Source organism: Ceratosolen solmsi, unplaced genomic scaffold (assembly GCF_000503995.2).
Source record: "Ceratosolen solmsi marchali unplaced genomic scaffold, CerSol_1.0 scaffold35, whole genome shotgun sequence".
NCBI lineage: Eukaryota > Metazoa > Arthropoda > Insecta > Hymenoptera > Agaonidae > Ceratosolen > Ceratosolen solmsi.
The window spans coordinates 3682707-3705426 of record NW_011948423.1 but is presented as its reverse complement, the minus strand read 5'-3'; the positions used below and the strand labels follow the sequence as shown (position 1 = coordinate 3705426).

At 32.6% G+C, this 22720-nt stretch overlaps 2 protein-coding genes across 2 annotated transcripts; one reads left to right on the top strand and one right to left on the bottom strand.

The window, feature by feature from the left end:
• Positions 1 to 346: 346 nt before the first annotated feature.
• Positions 347 to 2272, top strand: LOC105362170 (receptor expression-enhancing protein 5). The gene is made up of 4 exons (XM_011499533.1): positions 347 to 551; positions 1253 to 1485; positions 1993 to 2125; positions 2213 to 2272. The coding sequence occupies exons 1-4, from the start codon at positions 425 to 427 to the stop codon at positions 2254 to 2256; spliced, it is 537 nt and encodes a 178-aa protein (XP_011497835.1). The 5' UTR covers positions 347 to 424; the 3' UTR covers positions 2257 to 2272.
• A 464-nt stretch (positions 2273 to 2736) lies between these two features.
• On the bottom strand, positions 2737 to 12981 carry gudu (Armadillo repeat-containing protein gudu). Its single transcript, XM_011499840.1, has 9 exons — positions 12932 to 12981; positions 12518 to 12815; positions 10139 to 10429; positions 9176 to 9424; positions 8558 to 8752; positions 5095 to 5331; positions 4082 to 4486; positions 3641 to 3862; positions 2737 to 3516 (listed from the first exon to the last, which is right to left on the bottom strand). Exons 1-9 carry the CDS (start codon positions 12979 to 12981, stop codon positions 3199 to 3201), a joined length of 2265 nt encoding a protein of 754 aa, XP_011498142.1. The 3' UTR covers positions 2737 to 3198.
• Positions 12982 to 22720: the final 9739 nt, after the last annotated feature.

Sequence of the window (22720 nt, the reverse complement as noted above, 5' to 3'; positions counted from 1 at the left end):
AAAGAAACTTATATATATGATATATATATATATATATATATATATATATATATATATATATTCGTGTTATATATAGCATCTTATATCATCGTGATGCAGTCTAAGCGTTTAATGTAAAAAGTGTTTGCGCGTGTGCGTTTGATCGTCCTTGAAGAATTATCCGGCAGGTGTCACCGACGTATAATAGAAATAGCACAAGCGGCGGGATAATAAACTGCATGATTTAATCCTGCAACGGACAGCGAATGGGATTAAGAGCGGAGATTGCTGGAAAAAAAGAGATACGTTGAAAGAGAGAAAAGAGAAGAATAGATCAAGAATTTGGTGGATGCATGTGCGCTGCTGTTAGCCGTGTTTCGAGGGAAAAAAGCAAGGTTAGGGAAGATAAAAATTTCGACAAATCTCTCGCACCAATTGAAAAAGTATGGCGAGAATCGTAGCGATCAAGGATACGCTGGAAAAAGCATTAAACGACGAGGGAAAAACTTGGACACGATATCTAATTTTGGCCGAAAGGAAGACTGGCGTAGATAGGTTATACATTTTCGTAGGTGAGCTATTTTATCAATTATCTTTTAGGTTATGATCCTTGTCGCCTTAAAATAAACGTGCCCACTTTATCCTGATTGATTCGCTTTTTCTACTCCAAGCGACTCGTCAATAATTTTTTTACATAAAATAAACAGTAAATTTCGAATAATCATTGTCAAATTTATCCCTATGTATTTGTTTTGCTTATAATCGACCTGGTGATTTTACTTAATAATTGCTCCTGGTGATTCGGTGTCTAGTCGGTATTGAATTGTTACCTCTTATAAATAATTATATCCGATCAAAATTTGCGCGTGTAAATTAATTATAGATTCTATTGTTTTTGTATTATTATTTATGGTTATGAAGTACCACTTATGCAAGTCATCCAGTAATATTTTTCTTTCCTTATTACTGATAAAGATCATTGTGTAACATTGGGCAATAATAGGCCTGAAGTTTATTATAATATAATATGTCGCTTATTTATAATGTTTGTTAGAATTAATGGATTGTTGTGTCATACAATGTCAATTAATTAATTAATTAATTACCTCGCATAACTATATTATTGTTCGATTTCATTTTTTTTTTTCTTTTGCACACTATCGCATGTATTATGAATTATATAAGCACGTCAAAATTAAATGTCATTTGTAATTGTACGTAAGCGTTTAAGAATCACTATCTTTATGTCTAACTAATTGATTAATTCTTTTAGCATTGCTTATATTTTTGGCGATCTATCTAATTATTGGAATAGGACAGCAATTAGTTTCAAATGTAATTGGATTCATGTATCCAGCCTATTCTTCGATGAAAGCCATAGAATCGAAGCAAGCAAACGATGATACAAAGTGGCTTACTTACTGGGTAGTCTTTGCTGTACTCACTATTATAGAATATTTCGTGGACTTTATTATCGGATGGTTTCCAGTTTATTGGCTTTTTAAGGTATCTATTATGTTTTTATTAACAGTTTTTATAAACGTACCGTTAGCTAAGTTAACGGTGCATTCTTAACATATTCGTTGGGCCTTAGTTTTGTATTATTACCTGATCGTACTCTAAATTGTGTAAATTTTCCAATATCTCTTACAAATTTCATTGATATTTCATAATTGTCACAGGCCCAAATTTACAGCCTCGCTTGAAATAATATTTGACAAAAGCATGGCCATGACATTGTTTAAATATGCCATTTTTACTTGAATCGATTGAATTAAATTAAACAAAGAATGCACTTTAATATCTTTGATTTGACATTATTTTAGAGTTTGAAAATGCATTATTGGAACAAATTGTATATTATAAGAATGCAAACGGTCGTATGAACTGCAAGCTATAGCAGAATTATCTCGAAAAATATGCGGAAATTTTCTTCATATGCCAAATATCTATTTATACTAAATATTTTGCAATGCTGTAGCTTAAACTAATGGGAATTAAATTCTTTTGTAGTGTTTATTGTATACTTGGTTGATGATACCTACAGAATACAATGGATCATTAATAATTTACCGATGTCTAATTCGTCCAAAATTCATTGCTTATCAATCAAATGTAGATTCCTTAATAAATGATGCAAAACTAAGTAAGTTATTATTTTTTAATCATCGAAGGCTTCTATTTAACCAATATAATCGCTATAATGTATGTGTCTTTTTTTTTTTAATTTTAGCTCATAGAGTCAGAAGCAGCATATTTGATTCAAAAAATGAATAAATTCCGATGATTCCAAATATACATTTTCCAAATATTAGAAAACAAGACTCGCTATAAGTTCTTCATATCCATTCCTGTAATAAATAATAGAATGACTTTAACACAAAAATCGTTTATATATTCTCAAGTAATTACAAGGATTATCTTTAAAGATCTTCAAAATTGTGCTAACTGCCAACACTTTCTTTATTCATACTTATTTCTATATTTTATGTAAGAGTTTTCAATTTCAACTCCGAATTAAAAGTAAATAGTAACTCTAAAGTTAATTATGCATAGTACCTATAAAATAATTAATTGTGTTTATGATGGATTTTCGACGACACATTTTATGTAAAGAAAAGTTCAGCGTGCCATTATCAATATCTATTTTGCATACCATATAATTGTATTGTTTTTTTTTCTTCTTTTTTAAATGCAATGCTAAAAGCTTTATAAAAAATTTTTTTTCTAAATTAATATTTTGAGGTGAACTAAGCAGATATCTTCTGAAAACTTATATTTTATAAACTTTCAAAATCGATATTACAATTGAATAATAATTCGCTGTTCGACTAACTTTTAATGAGAAAAGGAGATAGATTAATAAACACTCACAGTATTTTAATTATCCTGAAGTTATTTTTGATATGAATTACAAATCTCGTAACGTAATTTCACATGTAAATCTTTATAGTGTGGACTTTTGAAAAATATGTAAATTCTCTAAGATACAATAATAACGATTGATTTAGCAGAGATGTTATCGAGCGATTGAAACATATAGGTTGTTGGCTTATCGTTATGGTATGAGAAAAATAATTTAAATAATTTCTTTCGAACTCGGTTGAAACAGTTTGATTTAAGAAATTTTTATACATATTAAGGCCTCGTTTGTACAAATAGACTTTAACTTTAGTATATATAGATTCAAAATGTATACTGCGTTGAAATTGTACAAAGTTAAATCGGCTTAACAATCTCTGTGAATATGGATCGCTGCAAATTTGAATCCAGCATTTTATCTTGTCTCATTAGTTCCTCAGTTCTGATAATCCGTTTCATCGAGTGTATGTCTTTGACAGAAATAGAAAGGAAAAACCAAGTTATCAACATCGCTCTATGAATATATTTACAAAATTGTTTGTAATTATTTATACTGTACATTTCTTTATAATGGAACTTCTCCGCCGTTAGTGCTAGTTTACGAATATGTCGTATTGTTGTTGCGGCGGCTATTTGGACTTCGGGATCGTCCGACCCAACTAGGCGAAGTACGTGCTACAACACGGAGAAATGTTATTAGCGTTATTCTTAAGTGACTATGATAATAAATTAACCGAAACACGATTTAATGACTTTTATTTTGTGTCGTCAATTAATGATATTATCTATCTCGTTGTACCTTAACTACTCCACAAGTGTGCATTGTTATGCAATTCGAGGGATCCTTGCTAAGGTGATAGAATGCAATTGACACTCCTTTCAACACTTCCTTATTCGTACTCGTTAAATAATTGACTAAAGGCGCAACCGCGTTCAACCTCCCGAACTCGTAATTATTTTGGCCCCATTCGCTACAAAAAGCTATCGCAAGTGTCAAATTTGCGCGTAAATTATCGTCCTCCTGCAAAATTTTAATATAACCAATTGTTAATTTCTCCTTCGATACAAACAAATGCCAATTGATCGATCGTGCATCGTCGACAAGCTCTGACGAACTCCTAGTAAATAAAATAACAATCACTGCCCAAGAGCTAAAGAGCATTTACATAGAATTCAAATCAAAAAGTCATTCGCCGTTAAAAAAGACAAGGACGGATTGACCTCAACTCCTCATACGCACCGTATGCACCAGATCGGCGAGCTTCCTCACGACCCCGTGATCCGTGAGGATGCCGAGGTTCTCCGCGTCCATGGCGATCTCGGCGATGATGGCGCATACCGCGCTCAGGACCTCGTTGTTCTCGTTCTCGAGGAGGCTGGCGACGAGCTCGAGGCCCCCAACGAAGGCGCGCACCATCTCCGGTGAATTCTTGGCGTAGCGGATGCAGGGCACGAGGGCGAGGCAGGCATTCCGCTTCACGACGTCGCTCGGGTGCTTCAGGAGCGACCAGACTAGCCTCACGCCGTCAAGCTTGTGCTCCTTATCGTTTATCCGGTCCATGCATTCCTCGTTCTGCGCGCACTCCGCGATCACCAGCGGGATGTTCTCCAGCAGGGGCTCGTAAGTAGCGCTCAGCAACTTTATCTGTGAGTAAGGGCCGCCGCCTCATATGAAGTTGTCTCGCGCTACTTACTCGGGAAGCGCGGAGTTAAGGCGCTTTAGCTAAGCGTTGGCCAAAGCATGTTTGTTTTTTGCCGGACCCTCGTGTGCGTTGGCTTGTGCTCCTTGTGATAGGATTTCAATAGTTTTTGTGCCGCATGGAGGAAATGGCGATACGCATTGAGCGATCACGTGCTTAGGGGGTTGTGGAGGGAGGGGCAATGACGATGATAAATCGTATGTGATTTTAAATTGTTTAAAGATGGTCGTTGGTGGTCTAGTTAGTGGGTGGTTGCATTGGGATTCCGATACAAAAATTCAGCAACAAAAACTTTAAATTTTACACAAAAAAGTTCTACGCTCTTTTTTACAGCGATGTTGTAACTTAGTGAGGATAATTGCATTAAGTATTCCTCGTCGACGCGAGTATCCGATTTAATGAATTATCATAAGCTAATCTCATCGACTTAGATAAAACTTAAATGCAAAAGATGTAATAAAGTCATTGGGACGACTGACAAGCTTTTACGATAATACAATCGTAAAAACCGCTCTGATCAATTGCTTTAGTAAAGTACGTGTGAAATGTATACCAGTTTGGGAAGGCCGTTATTGGACGTAAGGATGGTTCTATTCTCTGGATCCTTGCAGCACTCGGCTAAAGCACCAACTACATTAGTAAGCACATCTTCGTCTTCGTTCTCGCCGAGAAGAGGCTCGAGTGCAGAGACCAAATTATTTTGATTGAATCTTACGACATTTTCAGGACTCATTGCTAATTTCCAGAGTGCGCCCGTTACAGCCGCTAATAAATTCTTATTTTCGTGCACCTTGAAAGATATTAATTTATCATTATTTTCAAATCGAGCAAAAACATTTTGAGGAAAATAAATTAGTCCTTTAATTAAATTTCGACTCGTTAAAAAAACAACAACAACAACAATAATATACATACGCGCGCGCGCGTGTGTGTGTGTGTGTGCGTGTGCGTGCGTGCGTGTGTGCAAATATATCGACTAATTCTTCTCGTCGGTGAGTAAAAAGTTATCAAATATTTTCTACGATGTGCACATGCCTTTTCAATATCAATTAACATTGGTGAAACATTGATTAAAAAAATACTGGATAAATTTCGGCATACGTTACCGACGCATTTCCAGCTGCACATGTATTTTCAATACATTCGGGACTTATATATCTATTAAGTTATATTATGTTAATGCAACAATAATTTATAAGTTTATTAATGCAAAGAATGTCACATAATTTTTCCATATTTGCTATACACCATAGGCAAATTCGTTACATAATTGTATTATATAGAATTAAAAGTGAAACTAGACAAGTCTCGCTTTAAAAGTACCATTGAAGTAATTTAAAATTTAAAATTCCTTAAAAGTTCCTGCAAAGTTCACGTCGTTCTTATAATTCATTTTCATTATTAAAATTTTGAAAAATATTCAAATAAGAGTTCTTACACATTTTACATTTCTTTGCAGTTATTAAAGAGACGTGAAAATAGGCAAAAATCATTTCTTTTAAAATCATTCAAAAGATACTTTAACATTTATAGTAAAAATACAATGTATTATTCCATCAATAATGATATAACTAATTAAAATATACGATATATCCTCTTCAAGATCCCAGAGCAAAACGAGCAAATGTAATTATGAAAACATTTTTATGAACTTTGGTTCATTGTTAAATGTAGATGTACCGCGTGTGTCAACATGAATGCCAATGTAAATAAGCAAATAGCATCAATACATAATGCATGCATGTAGAATGAAATTTCAAACTTCCGAGCTATAGATTTGTACAATTTATTTCTTTATTTATATGTGAATTAGACTCAATATGCCAACATTAAGCTTTTTTGGTTTTTTTTTCTTGCACTAGACAGAATAGACGACACTCTATCCCTTACGCTTAATTTGAAAAGACTTATCCGTCACCTTTCAAACTTTTTTGTAACTTGTACTTATTTTAATTTGTAGTTAAAACAACAATTGAACTAAATTACCGGCTCATTTAGTAGAATATTGAATAAACAGTAGCAATAATTATATTTTACGTTGTGCACCGTCGCGGTAGTGCTTGAATCGTCCACAATTGTCATAACGCTCGCGAAGTCTTATTTTCTCCTTTCCTTTCTCTTGCACATAGAACTGTAATTAAAATTCCAAACACGCACTCACTAATTTATGACTTTTAATTTTCCAATCTGTCGCGATGACAAAAAGCTATGAATTCTATTTATGCTTGCACAGGCAATTCATTGCGAGCGATTGATTTCATAAATTAGTACGTTGAAGTACAATTTTGCAAAAATATATGTCATAAATAATGGTTGCCCTAAAGTATGTAATAGCAACGTTGCCTCTCCTCTTTCACTCGGCATAACTAAATTCTCTTGGTTGCTCTGTCGGAGATAAACATTGAGCGAGCGTTTGTTCCGCTTTGGCACTGCCAAACTTCTAATTGAATGCTTGTCCGGGATTTCGACTTAGAAGGATGGATTATTGCCGTGGGAAGGGCAGAGGACGAAAGCATGTCTGTTTCAAATTGCCTCCTTAGCAAAACGGCTTATATCCTCACTGGCGATAGCGTCTAAACGCTTGCGCTCCGTTATCGCCTTGAATAGGGCGGATTACATTGTGATGCCGCGGGATAATTAAAATGCGAGGAAAATTCGTTTAGTTAAGAGGCATTACGAGCGAGGAGAAAAGCCCCTAATGAGTCCTTATGAGCGATAAGGGAGCTCGAGAGAGGAAAAGAAAGAGCTGACACAAAGTCGCCATTCAGCGTTCGGCCTCCTCTGCCGATTCTGCAATACGATATTGCGGTTCTCGTCGAGGACTTGCTGATCAGAGGGGACCGTCGCCCCGGGAACTCGTTGCGCTCTTTTCATACCCTCGGGGTGAAATTGTTGTGTCTCCATCGTCGAGCAGCTTCCTCCCCGCTTCAACACCCCATTTTTGGCCCAAAGAGCTTTGCCACATCCGACGCGTCTCCCCTTTAACAGCGGCGATGCCTTATCCACTTTCCTTTGTTTATTCTCCCAACCTTATTCTTTCGCCGTATTAGTCTTTTCTTGTTATCTCTTTGCATTTTTCGCCAAAGTATACGCGACCCTCGGAAGCAAAGTAAGCATACACCACGAGGCTTCTCGATCCCAATGTATGGCGCATAAAAATTCTTTCTCTCACCCTTAATATTCGAATATCACTTTAAATACCACGAATCCTGATAATCACGTTGCAATGTGAGTCCGGCGGAATATGTGAAATCGATATGCTGAATTAATAACATTTGCAACATCTGTAACTACATCATCGCACGTGGGATATGAAAGAAAAACAGAAACAAAACAAAAAAAAAAACAAAAAAAAAAGCAAAAAAGCATGAAACTGTACTAGGGTCGTGGTTAAAGGTGATAAAAGTGATAGCGGGAAGGCTCATTGGGCACTTTATTTCGAAACATTAATACCAAGTGATAACAATAATAATAATAACGATGATACCAGCTGTAGCCGAGTATGTAATCCCATCTTAATCTCCCGTTTCACCGTAAATGACCGTACCGTTACCCCAGGTGGGATTTAAATTTTCCATCAAAATGAGTCGTGAAGTATGGGCCACTTAATAGGAAAAAATTACGTGGCAAATATCTCGTGAACGACCATTGAGATAATGATATCAGCTAAACGATAATTAACAAGAGTATTCATAGTAATTATGAATTCAACAAACATATCAATCGTGTGTACTATTTACGTGTATTTTCTCTCACGTATGCCGAAATCTACGATAAATTCTACACACGCACGCACACATACACGCGCGCGTACGCCCTTAAGTACAAAACAATTACGCCAAGCAACAAAATCAGCGCGATCTATAGTAAATGACGATATTGTTGTACTAATGTTAATGCTTACGGCAAAATCAATGCAATGACTCAGTGTCAGAGTAAAACTAAATAATAATAATTATAATATGTGAATAAAAATAAAAATACTTTAAATTATAAAAGTCTTGCGTTATAATAACCTCTTTATTTTTAACGAGTTTGCAAAGAGGATCCAAGCCACCTGATTCACGAACCATATCCCTGGTCACCTTGTTAACGGCGCACTTACAAATTGCCAGAGCGCAATTTTCCTTCACTTTGAAGTCCTTGTTTTCCAAATGTTTCACTATGTCTATGATGATATCCATTCTTTCAAAGGCCAGTCTAAAAACTTTCTGCAAATAAAGAGATTAAGGCATTTATAGCGAACATTACTATAAATGTGCAAAAATTTCTAGCCCATTACGATGGCAATATTCAAGTGATAGAATAGTAAATTAATAATAGCATTTCCGTATGAATAAAATGTGATTTGTGTATAAGTAATTGGCAAATAATAGGTTTTATGTAAAAGCAAGCATCTATAACATAATAGATAAAGACGTACATACGAAAATTAAAAGTTGATGCTAACATAATCGACGCACGGAGAGTTTCGTATTCGTTAATCTCGCATTCTCGATTCATACGATATTATGCAAATGCAAAGATTTTAAAAGCGAGGAGTCTATTACGCCTAATAAAGAGAGAGAGAGAGAGGGGGGGCGCGTGCACGCACACACACACACGCAGAAAATTCAGTAAATATTGAAACGTACGAGATCGGAGCACTGTTGAACAGCACCCATCATCGGTATTATTAACTCGGTACTTTTGGACTTGAGGAACCGAGCGAACAAAAAAATAGCTCCGTGCTTCCTCAGCTCTTCCTTTATTTTCGGACTACTGCTCAGCGAATTCAACACCTTGGCGCAACCTATGACCACAGCCAATAACTCCTTCTCCAAATCGTCCAGATCCTCGATTCGCTTCTTAACAATCGCATTCGGCACGTCCATAATGTCCAGCTTAAATTTAGCATTTCAGAAATAATGAATAGTATTGGAGAGTTTACGTCACTCCCTTATTTGTTATTGTTATTATTATTATTATATCTCCTTTTTTTTCAATATCAATCACGATTTTATTGTTGAAAGTTCAGAGTTTAATGCATACTTGTCGACCTTGTGGGCTGCAACATCCGTTTAGCAAAAATTTTTCTTAATTTATTATGATGGTTATTTTATTTTTTTATAAAAACTTATTTTTCATACTTTTGACTTTCATCGTTTAAAATATAAGCATAAAAGACATTAAGAAATAAACATACCAGAGCGCGGCTATAACTGAAATGAAGTATGTAAAATATTCCATGGATTAGTTGCGTTTATGTAATCATAGAAAGATCAACTATTTTCTATTATCTAATGGCTACTATTAGATGATAATAATAATAATAATAATAATAATAATAATAATAATAATAGCCAACCATGTAAAATAATTCTAATAACGAGTTTACCAAGACTTGGTAGATCGTTCGTCTGCTTATAAACGTGATTAATTGCGGCTACATTTGGGTAAAATTTTCTCTTAAATGGCCCCTCGTCAAACGAAAAAAATAAATGAACGAACGAACGAACGAAACGAAACGATACAAAAAACATACAAAAAACAATAATAAAAACAAAAATGAATGCTTATTTAAGATATTGATACGGACTCAATGTACAAAAGCTTACAATTAACGGCACTCCGTTGCGAACGCGAATTTGTTTCCTGGCCTTCCTTATCAAAGCGATGTTGGCCATAGTTTCCACAGTGAGCACTTGAATGTCCCTCGCAGGATGCCTCAGAAGGTCGATCAATGGACTAACGATACCCAAGTCAATCAAAAGTCGCCTCATTTCCACCGACGATGAAATTTGTAAGAGAACGGCCAGCGAGCCAAGTTGGCACTTTATTTCCTTGGTTTCCAACAAATTTACCAGAATCTCTAAGCCGCCCATCTCGTGAATTACCTTTTGTATCACCTATGATTACATCACATACTCGTTATTTATTCATTATTCATTATTCGTTATTTATTATTTGGATTTTAAGCTATCTATTAAGCTCTAATGTTTTATTTAATTGCTTATGGCGTGAATGTGCGTGAAAAGACAGTGATCGACCGATCCATCAAATGGTTAACGATATAATTCTTAACCTAAGATTAATTAGTAAATTACGTGAAAATTTCGTTTACCGAAATTCCCATCAACTTTATTTCTTCCCATCAACAATATTTCTTAGGTATTAAAATTTCATTCGGCACTTAATAATAAGCAATACAATACAAGCCATTTTATAATTAATATTGTTTTATAAATAAAACAATCGCTAACAATGGCTTAACGAATATGCCCAATGCACATTACGACATGTTTGATTTGCATATTGGATGTGAATTCAAAATTAATTAATTACTTCGTCAAACAGTCGTGGGAGAATATGATTCTTCGTGCAATTGAATCAACATCTACGTATTATGAGATTTTCAAACTATTATTAATTATTATCGAATCCAACCTATTTTTCTTAGTTTAACAACGTTAGTTTTCAACGGCCTGTTCAAGCTGTCCAAAACTCTTGCGTTAAATAATTAAATTCTGTATGTTTTATCTTGATTTTCTAATAAGTCATTTCATAACAGATTTGGTTAAATTTAAGAAATACATCAAAATTATTTCCTCGTTTATTTATTTATTTATGAAGAATTTTGACCTCCGTTCAAAGATGATGAAGAACTTTAGAGAATAAAATTATGTAACGGCCAGTTAAAATCAAATTCGGAATTTTATTTACTTTATCTACTTTATAACGGAATTATACTTACTTTATAATTTTCCTCTAGCCATATGCACTTTATTAATAATAATTTAATAATAAAATTCGATAACCTTTATTTCATTAATAAATAAAAGTATTTTTTTTCTTTTATGTAAATTGAACGTAGCATAAGGTTATATTAAGGTAATTAAAAGCATTGAAGCTTTAATTTGTAGTACAAAGAAGTTTGTATTTTATAGATATTAAATTAGATTATCAAGTAAAATTTCGAATGGAAACAAGTCTAACAGATAATATAAATAAAAAGGAAATAATTAATAAGTTGTTTGTTTGTTTTTTTTTTTTTTATTTTTTTTTTAAATAATTGTTTGATTAATATTTACTTTGATTAACAATTAATAATCCATTATTAATAATCAAAAACATTGCTTTCTCTTATATCAAGTTATATAATGTTCCATTGCACCGTATTATATCAACGTAAATATCAAATTCACATTGTCAGTCCAAGCTACATCTTAATATTCTAAATATTTGTATTGATTTATGTAACTAGTTAATTACAATATTTTTATTAAAATCAAAAAATAAATAAATTTATTAACCAATTGGGTTTTAATAAAAATTACCGATTAAAATTATATTTTAAGATTTATATTAATTAATTATTAATCCGGGATAATATGTTAAAATACAAATATATATATATATATATATATATATATATATATATAACATATTGATGCGTGGGGATCTGTATATGTGTATATGTGTGTATCTATGCATGCATATACCATACCTTTAGGATTTGTCGCCCAAGCAAAAGTTAAATATTAAAAAATAAGTGTTCTTGGCAATGAATAGTATATTACATTTTTAAGAATATAAAAATTAAATAGCTTGCTCAAAATAATGAGCCAATTCAAATAAAAATTCTCCAATCTAGAAAAGAAAAGATAAATTAATAAAAAGAAACTATAATATACGAAGGAGATACATCTGCGGATATATAGATGACATCAAAGATCATGGACGTAAATAAAGATTACCAAACACCGCGATCCACGCGAATGCCGTGAAACTTTTATGAGATAAGAAAAGCAAGTCATAATAGTCTTGATTATAACAGGAGCGTACCATTCATCACAATGCGAATGTGATCGCGAGGAGAAGCGCAGGATCTCCGGATCACGTGATCTCATTGAGGATAAAAGGTTCGCCCCAAGTGCTCCTCACTAGGGGATATAATGCGGTAGGATAGTGCAGATGAAGATGTACAAGTTGCCAACCTTACTGCTGAGTTCGTAATCCTTGAGCAGACAGAGAGCAACAGTGGTCGCGGTCTGGTTGCCCGCTTTCATGTATTTCACGAGCTTCTGCATGTGCCAATACTCGCTCGGTACTTCCGCGTTTACTTCGTCCTTCAGCTTCCTGCTCTCGTCCTCGCTCTCGGATTCCGCCTCGTCGTCCGAACTCTCCTCCTCGGCGTGCTCGCTTATTATTTTTACCCTCGGGCCGAAGGGTTCGCCCACCACCGTCGACACGATCCCTGGCTTTAAGCTCCTGTCCGTTCCTGTCGACGCCGAGCTGCGGATGCGTAGGTTAACGTTTATCACATAAATCAGCGTTAATTTTCAATTGTCGAAAAGTCTCAAGGAGAGATGATTATATCATTTTGATTTCTTAAGCTTAGATCAATTTACGGTCTCTTGAAAGACGCATTGCAGTATGAGCTACGTAGCTCGTAACGCATGTTTAAAGTAAATCTTCAAAATTCTAATAATTTGTCTGAACTTTGCAATTTTCATAGACTATATAAGATCAATTATATAAATCAATCGATATATATTCAATTATCGCATTGGATTTACATTAAAACTTGACCTATCAGTTATTATCAAAAGCATTAAGCTACAATCCATTCTTAGCAATATTTTAGTCGTTCCAATCGTGAAAAAATCCCATATGAAATGATAACGAACGAATGAACGGTGACAGTGTAAACCATATGATTTTCTGCTATTTTTCAAGTTCATGGTAATCATTTTATGTTTATTAGTTTAAAGACAGTCGTCGTATAATAATTATACAGCGAACATAATTTACCGTAACGTGTACGGAGCGAAACGCATAGACAGACCAAACACGAAGAGAATATTAATGTGCAATAGTCATCACAATGATATATATCATTTTAATATGAGATAAGACTTAAATTATCTTAAACAAAGCCATAATAGAAGATTATGAATTACTTATATTTGGATTTTGGAGTTGATTAGCCAGTACTAATAAATAGTTTACGTGTCGAATTATTATTATAAGACTTTCTTAATGTTTTTCATATGTTATTATATAAAATAGATGACTTATTAATAGTTATATTTATTAATGGTTTTCGAAAGCCAATGTCATAGGTATATAATAGTAAAAGAAGAGTACTTAAAGTGTATTAAACTACAATAATTGATTAAAATATAAAATAAAAAATTATTATGTTGAGATAAACGTGGGAGGGGTAGGGGAAGGGGGGGGGGGAGGAGAAGGAGGATCAATCTATATAAATAATTTTTAATTTTAAATTTAAATTTATGATAATATTGAGAATATTTATTATTGAAATTTGATTCATTCGCTTATTTTAGAGGCATACGATTGATTCGTAATAAAATCTTGCATCATTCTTAGCATGAATTACATAGAGGTTATATATAAGTAGTAAAATTTTTTACAAATAATTAAATATCATCTACACTTACTCAGGCATTGCAAAGTCCATTGCCCCTTTCTTTTTTGACATAATAATTTCTATACAAGTTCACAAAAATTCTAATTTAAGCACTTATTAAAACTAATAAATTGTATGAGTTTATTAACAAAAACAAATATGAAATACATCGCCAAACGTGACTCGACTCGATATTATGAGGTGTATTGATCAAACAACTACGGTGATATTTTCCAATGGAATAGAAAGGAAAGTTCAAAGATATACTTATTTCTTCAATAGCATATGCAAATATTTCAAATAAAATATTAGTGCAATCATTATATTAATACATTATAGTGTATAAAAATCCAATGTTAATTAATAATTCATCATTTGATAATTGTGATATATTTGTTGTGAAAAATAATTTAAACGATATTTGTATATACTATGGTTAAATTATCAAATTATTCGCTGTGATTGGAAATTCATTTCATCATTTCAACATTTATAGTAATTAATTTAGAATAAAAATTGGATAGTTGCAAAGGCCCTAATAACGACTTGCACGCTGTTGCTTTAATAAAGAGAGAAAAATTAAAATCATAACGACTAATCGGAAGAAGTGTTGTTGTGAAAATTGTGATAAATGAAAGTTTTTACAAAATAAATATCAACTGTCGGTTATATTACATCAGTATATTCGTTATATTCGTTAAATAACCAGAACTAAATGTACAATGGACAGATATATTGTTGCACTTGCAAAAGTCAAATATACATAATTTAAAGTAATGAGCGATTATTTTACTTGATATATTTAAATAATAACGAACTGTTATGAAATAATAGCGTAAAAATTTTACATACGAATAAATGTTTAATTTTAGATTAATAATAAGGTGCTTTACGAAGATATATTACGTAGACATTAAAAATAGCCGAAAATTATTTCATTTGTTTGTAAACCATTTCGAGATTCTGTAAAAAACGAACGAACAAACAAACAAACATTCAAACATACAAACAAACAAAAACATAAATATATAATTGTGATGAAATAGTAGATATGCGAGAGGATCGATGAATCGTTTAAAAAATGAATTCGACCACGAAAGAATAGGAAAAGCATAAGTAAAGCGAACGTATGGGTGAGAGGTTCACACTTCACTTGTTTGCTTAACAAAGCAGGAAGGCCATCTTACTTATACACTTATAATTAAAATCCAATATGGTAATGACTTATCGCTCAATAATATACTTAGTTCGTAGATAATATAATTTTTATTAGTCATGCACTCTTAGTTTGCAACTCGAAGAAATCAGAAGATTTCAGGACAGGAAAAAGGAGACATTCGCAGTGAGATAATAATCCCGATAACGACTGAAGATAAATTGTTCGCCGGGAGGCCGAAGCTTCGTAATGACGATCCCGATGCTAGGCAAAGCGGATCGTGTATTTTGTCGTAATTAGACTGTCGGCCAGGAGGAGTCGAGTCAAAAGGTCAGGGCACACAAAAAAAGTAAATAAATTACGGCATTCCGTGCGTTATTCCTTATCGTAGCTTCGCGTCTCCTTGCTCCTACGTCATTTCACGCGTCAAACTTTTAATTATACGAGTATCGCGGTCAGACACTTTATACATTAGTCGTGCCGTTATTAATAGATTTGTTATTGCTGACGCAATCGCGCATCTTGATAATTATAATAATCCAAGCGTTGGCAATGATGACCGAAATATCAAATGTTGTGAGTGTGGTATAGGAGTAAAAATTACGAATTGACTAAATATTGAGAAAATATCGTCTAATTACGATTTATTTTTCAAGTTAATTTCACGTCGTTTATTATCCATTATCCGTGCATTAAATGTAAAAAGCTAATAATAATTGGGCGAAATTTCACTTGACGCGATGTTAAAGTAATAATAACAAGTATGCTTGATTATACATGGAATACTGATAATTGCAAGGAATTATGGCAGGAAGAGTTATGAAATTCGACGAGCAATTTAATTAGAAAAGTAATGAGCATTTTATTATGAGTTGTTATTGGTAAGTTCGGTTTACTTTGTAAGCATAAAGTATTATTGTCAATGCATTGTAGTCCGATAAAACATTGGATTATTATATGATTAGAATTTGAACTTTTAATGTCCGGTAAGTGTAGGAAGAACTTGGATGGGGAAGGTCGAATAAAGAAAAGCTAATGATGTCGATGATCTGCGTTAATTTATTATCACCTTAACGTTACTACAGTGTTTACTATAATAAGAGCTGCGCACACATAACTCTCGCACCCTTATATCATGCATCGCAAATTATAAAGGGAGACGAACGATGTTAAAGATGATAAGTAACATATATGCGCGCGTTTATGATAGACCTCGAACTTCATCGTATTCAATTATTCTTCTTGTTTTTCTTCATCTTCATCTTCATCTTCATCTTCATCTTCATCTTCATAATCGTCATCATAATCTTCTCTTCTTCTTCTTCTTCTTCTTCTTCATCTTTTTTTCATTTTTTTTTCTTCCTTTTTTTATCGTATTCCGTGTACACGTGTGCTCTTTTTTGTTTATAAACTTTTTCACTCATAAATAATCCGGAATCTCGTCAAAAGTAATCGTTAGGAACTTTGTTCTTTGCGCCGAGGCGACACGTCTCGTTTACGCGCAGGTACTTTTTCACAATTTTCAATTTTTTTTGTATTCATTTATATTTTGTAAGTAAGCGACGTGTCGATTCGCACGGCCAATTCTTAAACTTTATATTTATCGATATAATAATCGTAACCATAATATAATCATACTAATTATATAATAATAAAAAATAGACGTCAATGTACAATCATTTAGGCGAAAATGAAAAATTAAAAAGGAAATTATTTAGCTTTCGAGAAATACTGGCCGTAATTTGTTCATTCCATTAAGAAGTGAAAAATTGTGTATAAAAAAAAATTAATGTAATAGCAGCCTGATTAAGTGAATAACTAAATATTGAATGTAACACACAATAAACATCACTATACTGGCCTTAAAAGACTGACGGTGTCGTTTTCTCTTTTGCCTTAAAATCTAAAATCACGCGCAATCGTTGTATAACGATTTGGAAGGGGCAAAAAGAAATGAAAATCGGAAGTGACAAAAAAAAAAAAATCATGTAAAAATATATATATATATATCTCTAATCGTAGCGTAAGCTCAAAATTTACAGAAAATAAAATCATTTTATAATTCAAGCAAATTTGCCTTCACTATCGATTATTGCCGAATATTATTTTTTTTGAAACTGCATAAATAAAAAAAAAAACAAAAAAAAAAAAAAAAAAAAAAAAAAAAAAAGATTCGGCACTATTTCCTATATACTTTTCGTAAGAAAAAAAAATTAAAAAAAAAAAGATAAATAATAAATCGTTGGTCAATCGAGTCTCACTTGTATATTGGAAATTTTTTAGAAATTTTTTTAGAATTATGCACAAATCCATTGATTCAGTTTGTTGTCGATAAACATCAAGCAAGATTCGCAACTTATAAATTCATATATAAAACCTTTTAACTTCCACGTTGAAAATCATTTTAAATCATTTTAAAAATGCCTTTCTCTCCATATTATTTATATTTCAGCATAGCTCCACCCGTTTTCCTTAATTTCACTTGCATACACTCGCTCGTCAACCTCGCCTCCTCGTATAATGCGGCTCCGATCAGGAAAGTATTGCTCGTTTTTATAATATACCTATATCGCACAATATATCATTATAGATCATAAATTTTCTCTTACTTAAAAAGTGCATCTCTTAGTATTTATTTTTGTTGCTTTGCGTACTTATTTTCTTCATCTCGTTAATTCTTTCTCGCTCTTTGCAAAACGAAGCAGCGACATCAAACAAAACGACGGCGGCGGTCCTCATAAGGCCCGTGCTACGGTACCGCATTATTTAACAATAAATTCTTCGTGGTTCATTAATCATCTCCAACTTCTCTTTCTTATAAGACTTCAATAGAATCATTCTCGTATATAATTAATTTATGAATGATTTAAATCTCTAATTTCAGCCACAGGCTAAAAGATTCTACTACAAAAATGATTTCTTATTACATATCATTATCGCTTTCCTTTTCTTTTTCTTCTTTTTTTTTGTTTTTTGTTTTTTTGTTTTTTGTTTCGTTTATGTCCGTTGTGTTACTCACGCCTGCGCTCGCTCACTTTCTCTCATAATCTTTCTTTGGAAAATATAGACAGATCAGAACAAGAGCGCGGGTACTTATATTTCTTGCACCATACAAATATTTCATCGTATCCTGACTCGTTAAGCCTATCTGAGGATCCATCCATCCATCCATCCATCCATCCATTCATCCATCCACTAATCTCGCTAACCTGAGTGTCAGCTTTGTACATTTTTTTATTTTTTTATTAATTTCTTTTTTTTTTTTTTTTTTTTTTTTTTTTTTTTTTTTTTTTTTTTTTTTTAAGTAAGTCAATATTTATAATTTGTTTTTTATTTTTCATTTATACCACAGAGCTTTATATGCTTCTTTTTCTGTCTATTGAAACATTGAAACAACTTTCGAATCTTGAAGCAAAGGCTTTAGAAGCATACAAAAATTTTTTTTTCAATTTATTCTTTTTCTCTACACAGAGAATCACACAATTCGGCCTTGACTTGATTTTTTTTTTTTATCTCAATTGTAACAGCTCTCAAAAATAGTTTCGGACTTTTGTGCTAAATAAGGTTTCGTCGGTGTCCAAACGCGAATAATCAATGTCGCGCGCGAATCTATAGCGGCAAGATTCGAAAGTCGCTTATCACTTCTCATAAGACAACGCAGTAAAATATATTAATACGTTAAGCGATAAGTACAATTTTGTTTTGTCAAGCCATGCGAATGCCAGAATTGATTTTTTACAAAACTCGTTCACGCGTTAACAGTAGACGACCGTCTTCTGCATATCAATGATTCTGCCTTTCGCAGAGTACATTATTAAATTCATCCACGTACTTATTATTATTATTATTATTATTATTATTATTATTATTATTATTTTAATTCATGTCCAAGAACTCATTAAACTCCCTATTAAAACTCAATATATAGAACATATTGAATACGAAAGCGCAAAATATATATTTTGCCTTTATTTCTAACCGAAAAATACAAACCCTTTACGTTGCAATTTTGGCCGGGCATTCGCATGCCGAATCGCTACTTTTTTTTTTAATTTTGTTATTTTTTTTATCACAATCTTCATTTGTATTCGTCTGTTCAAAGACGCAGAATTATATCGATACCTTTACCACCGCAATACGCACTACATCTCTTGCTTTATAGTTCGCTCACTCGCTCGCTCGCTCGCTCGCTCACTCTTCCATCGTCACCCCTAATCAAGCCATTCATCATTCGTATTTAACTTGTCGTGACTCGACTTATCGATATTGGAGTCCTTACAATAATAATTATGATTTGTACAATTAGTTCTTTGCTTCTCAGCTGCCGCTGCAAACAATGACGAAAGTTGACTCAAGTCTAAACTTTAAACCTATCTTCAACTACGTTAAATTGGCATAATCGTTATTTATTCTACAAAAGTGAACTACCATAAGTAATATTAGAAATCTCAGGAAATAATATAATCTCTCGATAAGAAGTTACCTCTGCGGAATAATTAAAAATTACGGTAATTTCTAATAAATATCTGCTGTTAACCATTACACGTATAACAGATTCTTAAGCGAACTTCAATCGCAAGACTCAAACATCGTAGAATTATAATTTACGACTTTAGATGATGTTCTCTAGGTAAGGTAGGCTAAGAGTACAATATATAGAAATTAATTGTATTCTTGCTTATAATAAGATATTTACTGTCCATCGAAAAAACAAAGATCACAAAATGATTGGCTAAGAAGAAGCAGCTCTTAATAAGAAACTTTTCTTCGAATTTAAATCTATCCTTACTCTGCGTATGTATGAACCAAGGAAATCATATTATAAAGTAACTTTGCAAGTAACTTTTTGTATGCTACTTCAAAACGAACGACCATTATAAGATTCTGTTAAATTCTTGTTGACGCTTTTAATTAAAATAATGCATTAACAAAAATATATCGAATTTCTAACCTGCTTTGGAACTCTTGAGATTTACGTAACAGATTTAAAACTATTATGGAATGTGACTAGTTTATCATGGCGGAGATCGAAATCGTTCGTGTTCTTAAGCGTAAATATTTGATTTATGCCATTAAGCCTCTTGTGTGTATGTTGCAAGTCACTTTTTGAAAACTTAAATTTAGCTCAACTTTTTAATAAGATATTGTGGTGACGGTGAAATGATAAGTAATGTGCTATTTATAAGATGGAAATTTTTTAAATTGTACTTTCCTCGAAATTTGTACCCACGAACAAAAAAAAAACATACAAACAATTGATTTTAATTTATTAGCATTATTAACATTATTCGATAAAAAATTGAATTTCCTTCCAAAATTCATATTTTCTTTTTTTTTTTTTTTTTTTTGTCACCTCTAAGAAACCTATTAGCCAACAATTGATCGGCCTAATTATTATCATTATCATTATCATTATCATTATCATTATCGTTATCATTATCGTTATCATTATCGTTATCATTATCATTATCATTATCGTTATCATTATCGTTATCATTATCGTTATAATTAACAGTATCATTGTTATAAATTACGATTAATGAGATTTTTATTAAACTAAATAGACTAAAATTACAGTGAGTATCTAAGGCCTAAATATATTAATTGTAAGGTATGATATAATTAATTACACATAAGTTTTCATGGAAGGAGACGTCGAAATTTAAATTATGTGCAATCCTTTTGGAATTTCACCTCTTCCGTACGATTAGCGATTATATTTTCTACACCACTGTTCGTAGCATTTTTTTTTAGTGTGTTGGACAACATACAACGAAAAAGCTTGGCATTCATTTACTCAGTCTTGATTCAGTCTTACTTTATATAGAAATGCAAATTAGTATCGTTATTTAAAATATTAATATTTGAAAGGAAAGAAAATAAACAAACGTAAAAGACTTTAGAAAGATTTTATCTTTCAAAGACAAGTGACATACTGGTCTTTCACTTAACCCATGAATACAGTAAAATTTTGTCCAAATTAAATTTAAACGAGAAATTTTTAAAATAATTTTATCTAAATAAAAAAAAATTCCATTTACTATTTAAACCAAAAGGAGAACTATACAAAATGTTAAAACATGGATATTCAGTTACGAAATAACAACTAATATATGCAAATGAACAATTAGTATTAATTTAAATGTAAATTTTTCTATAAATCAAAAACTAATGATTTGAAATCATAATAATCTTTATAGTCTTAAGTATTATGCTTACTTAAAACAATCTGTTAAAAAAGATGAACTAACAGCAAAGTCTTGAATTAAATCTCAGTCAAGGAAGTATTGACGATTGTCGACAATCAGAAAGAAAGACGCTTACGCGACAATGATGAACATTTATTATAACTTTTGACGCGTCAAATAAAATAAGAATCTAAGTAGCAGTGTGAAGATCTTTCGGAAAAAAATATCAAATGGAGAGTCTAGAGCTGTCGTTTCTATCATTTCCACAACACACTTTACTTCGATACGAACTGTTGCTGCTCTCATTCCCATAAAACTATATATATTCATCCTTTTTCGCTCATTCAAATTTACGTTCTCCTTCAAATAAAAGCCAACTGCATCCTTTGGACTCATCGATTGAATTATCGCCATCCTAACTTTTTACCACGTTTTAGACCCCTAACGTTCGGGGGATTAAAAGACAAATATTTTATCACTACGTCTACAAAGTTAAAGATACATTATAGATTAGAATCTACGATTAAGAATTTATTGGTACAATGTCATTCCATCTAAGCAATCATTGCAACGATTAATACGATGCATACAATACTTCTTTTTAAAAACAAGATGATATGCCTCCATTACTGACGTCACTTAGCGCCAGTAGTAGATTAAAAAGGAAAAACAGAACAGCAATTGTAAGAGCCAGTGTGTAGCCGTCGTCGTATTAGTACATTGAAACGAATTTTCATCGACGGTCAATAAAATTCGCGTCGGTGTTTACTCACCGATGATAGATAAAAATCAAAAAGAATCTTTAAAATTGCAATCGACAAATTCACGAAACAAAAACTGTTCCTCGTGAGAGGGACTTCGTTCTCTCTCTCTCTCTCTCTCTCTCTCTCTCTCTCTCTCACGCACGCACGCACGCACACGCACACGTACACGCACACGCACACGCACACGCACACACACATACTAATGCAATAAATAAAAATAATTGAATTTATTTTTTCGTTAAATCTATCCAAATAAAAAAAAAAATTTTTTCTCTCGTATTCACGTTCTCGCGCACGGTCGAGAACAACTAATACTGCATTATAACCGTAGCTCGACTATATATAATCGAGTACCAAAAAGTTCGCCCCACCTTCTTCATCGCGAATCCTAGACGACGAGGTTATTATTCTCACTTTTGTATTCTGTTTCTTTTTTTCTTTCTTTCTTTTTCATTTGTTTGTCTGTCTTTGTTTTTGTTCTTGTTTTTGCTTTTGTTTTTATCCTTTCTTCATCGAGCTAAACCTCCCTACCCCTACTACACAATAACAGTTTGGCGCATTTTATTATATATATAGCTTCATATATTCATCTCTTGCTAATGCTATTGTTGTTGCTGTTAGCTGTTAGCTGTAATTGTTGTTGTTGTTGTTGTTGT

Coding starts and splice junctions, on each gene's coding strand:
- LOC105362170 (XM_011499533.1), top strand. CDS start 425: ATGGCGAGAATCGTAGCGATCAAGGATACGCTGGAAAAAGCATTAAAC. Junction 552..1,252: donor TAGGTTATACATTTTCGTAG/GTGAGCTATTTT, acceptor TAATTCTTTTAG/CATTGCTTATATTTTTGGCG. Junction 2,126..2,212: donor AATAAATGATGCAAAACTAA/GTAAGTTATTAT, acceptor TTTTAATTTTAG/CTCATAGAGTCAGAAGCAGC.
- gudu (XM_011499840.1), bottom strand. CDS start 12,981: ATGCGTTACGAGCTACGTAGCTCATACTGCAATGCGTCTTTCAAGAGA. Junction 12,816..12,931: donor AATGCGTCTTTCAAGAGACC/GTAAATTGATCT, acceptor ACGCATCCGCAG/CTCGGCGTCGACAGGAACGG. Junction 8,753..9,175: donor TTCAACAGTGCTCCGATCTC/GTACGTTTCAAT, acceptor CTTTATTTGCAG/AAAGTTTTTAGACTGGCCTT.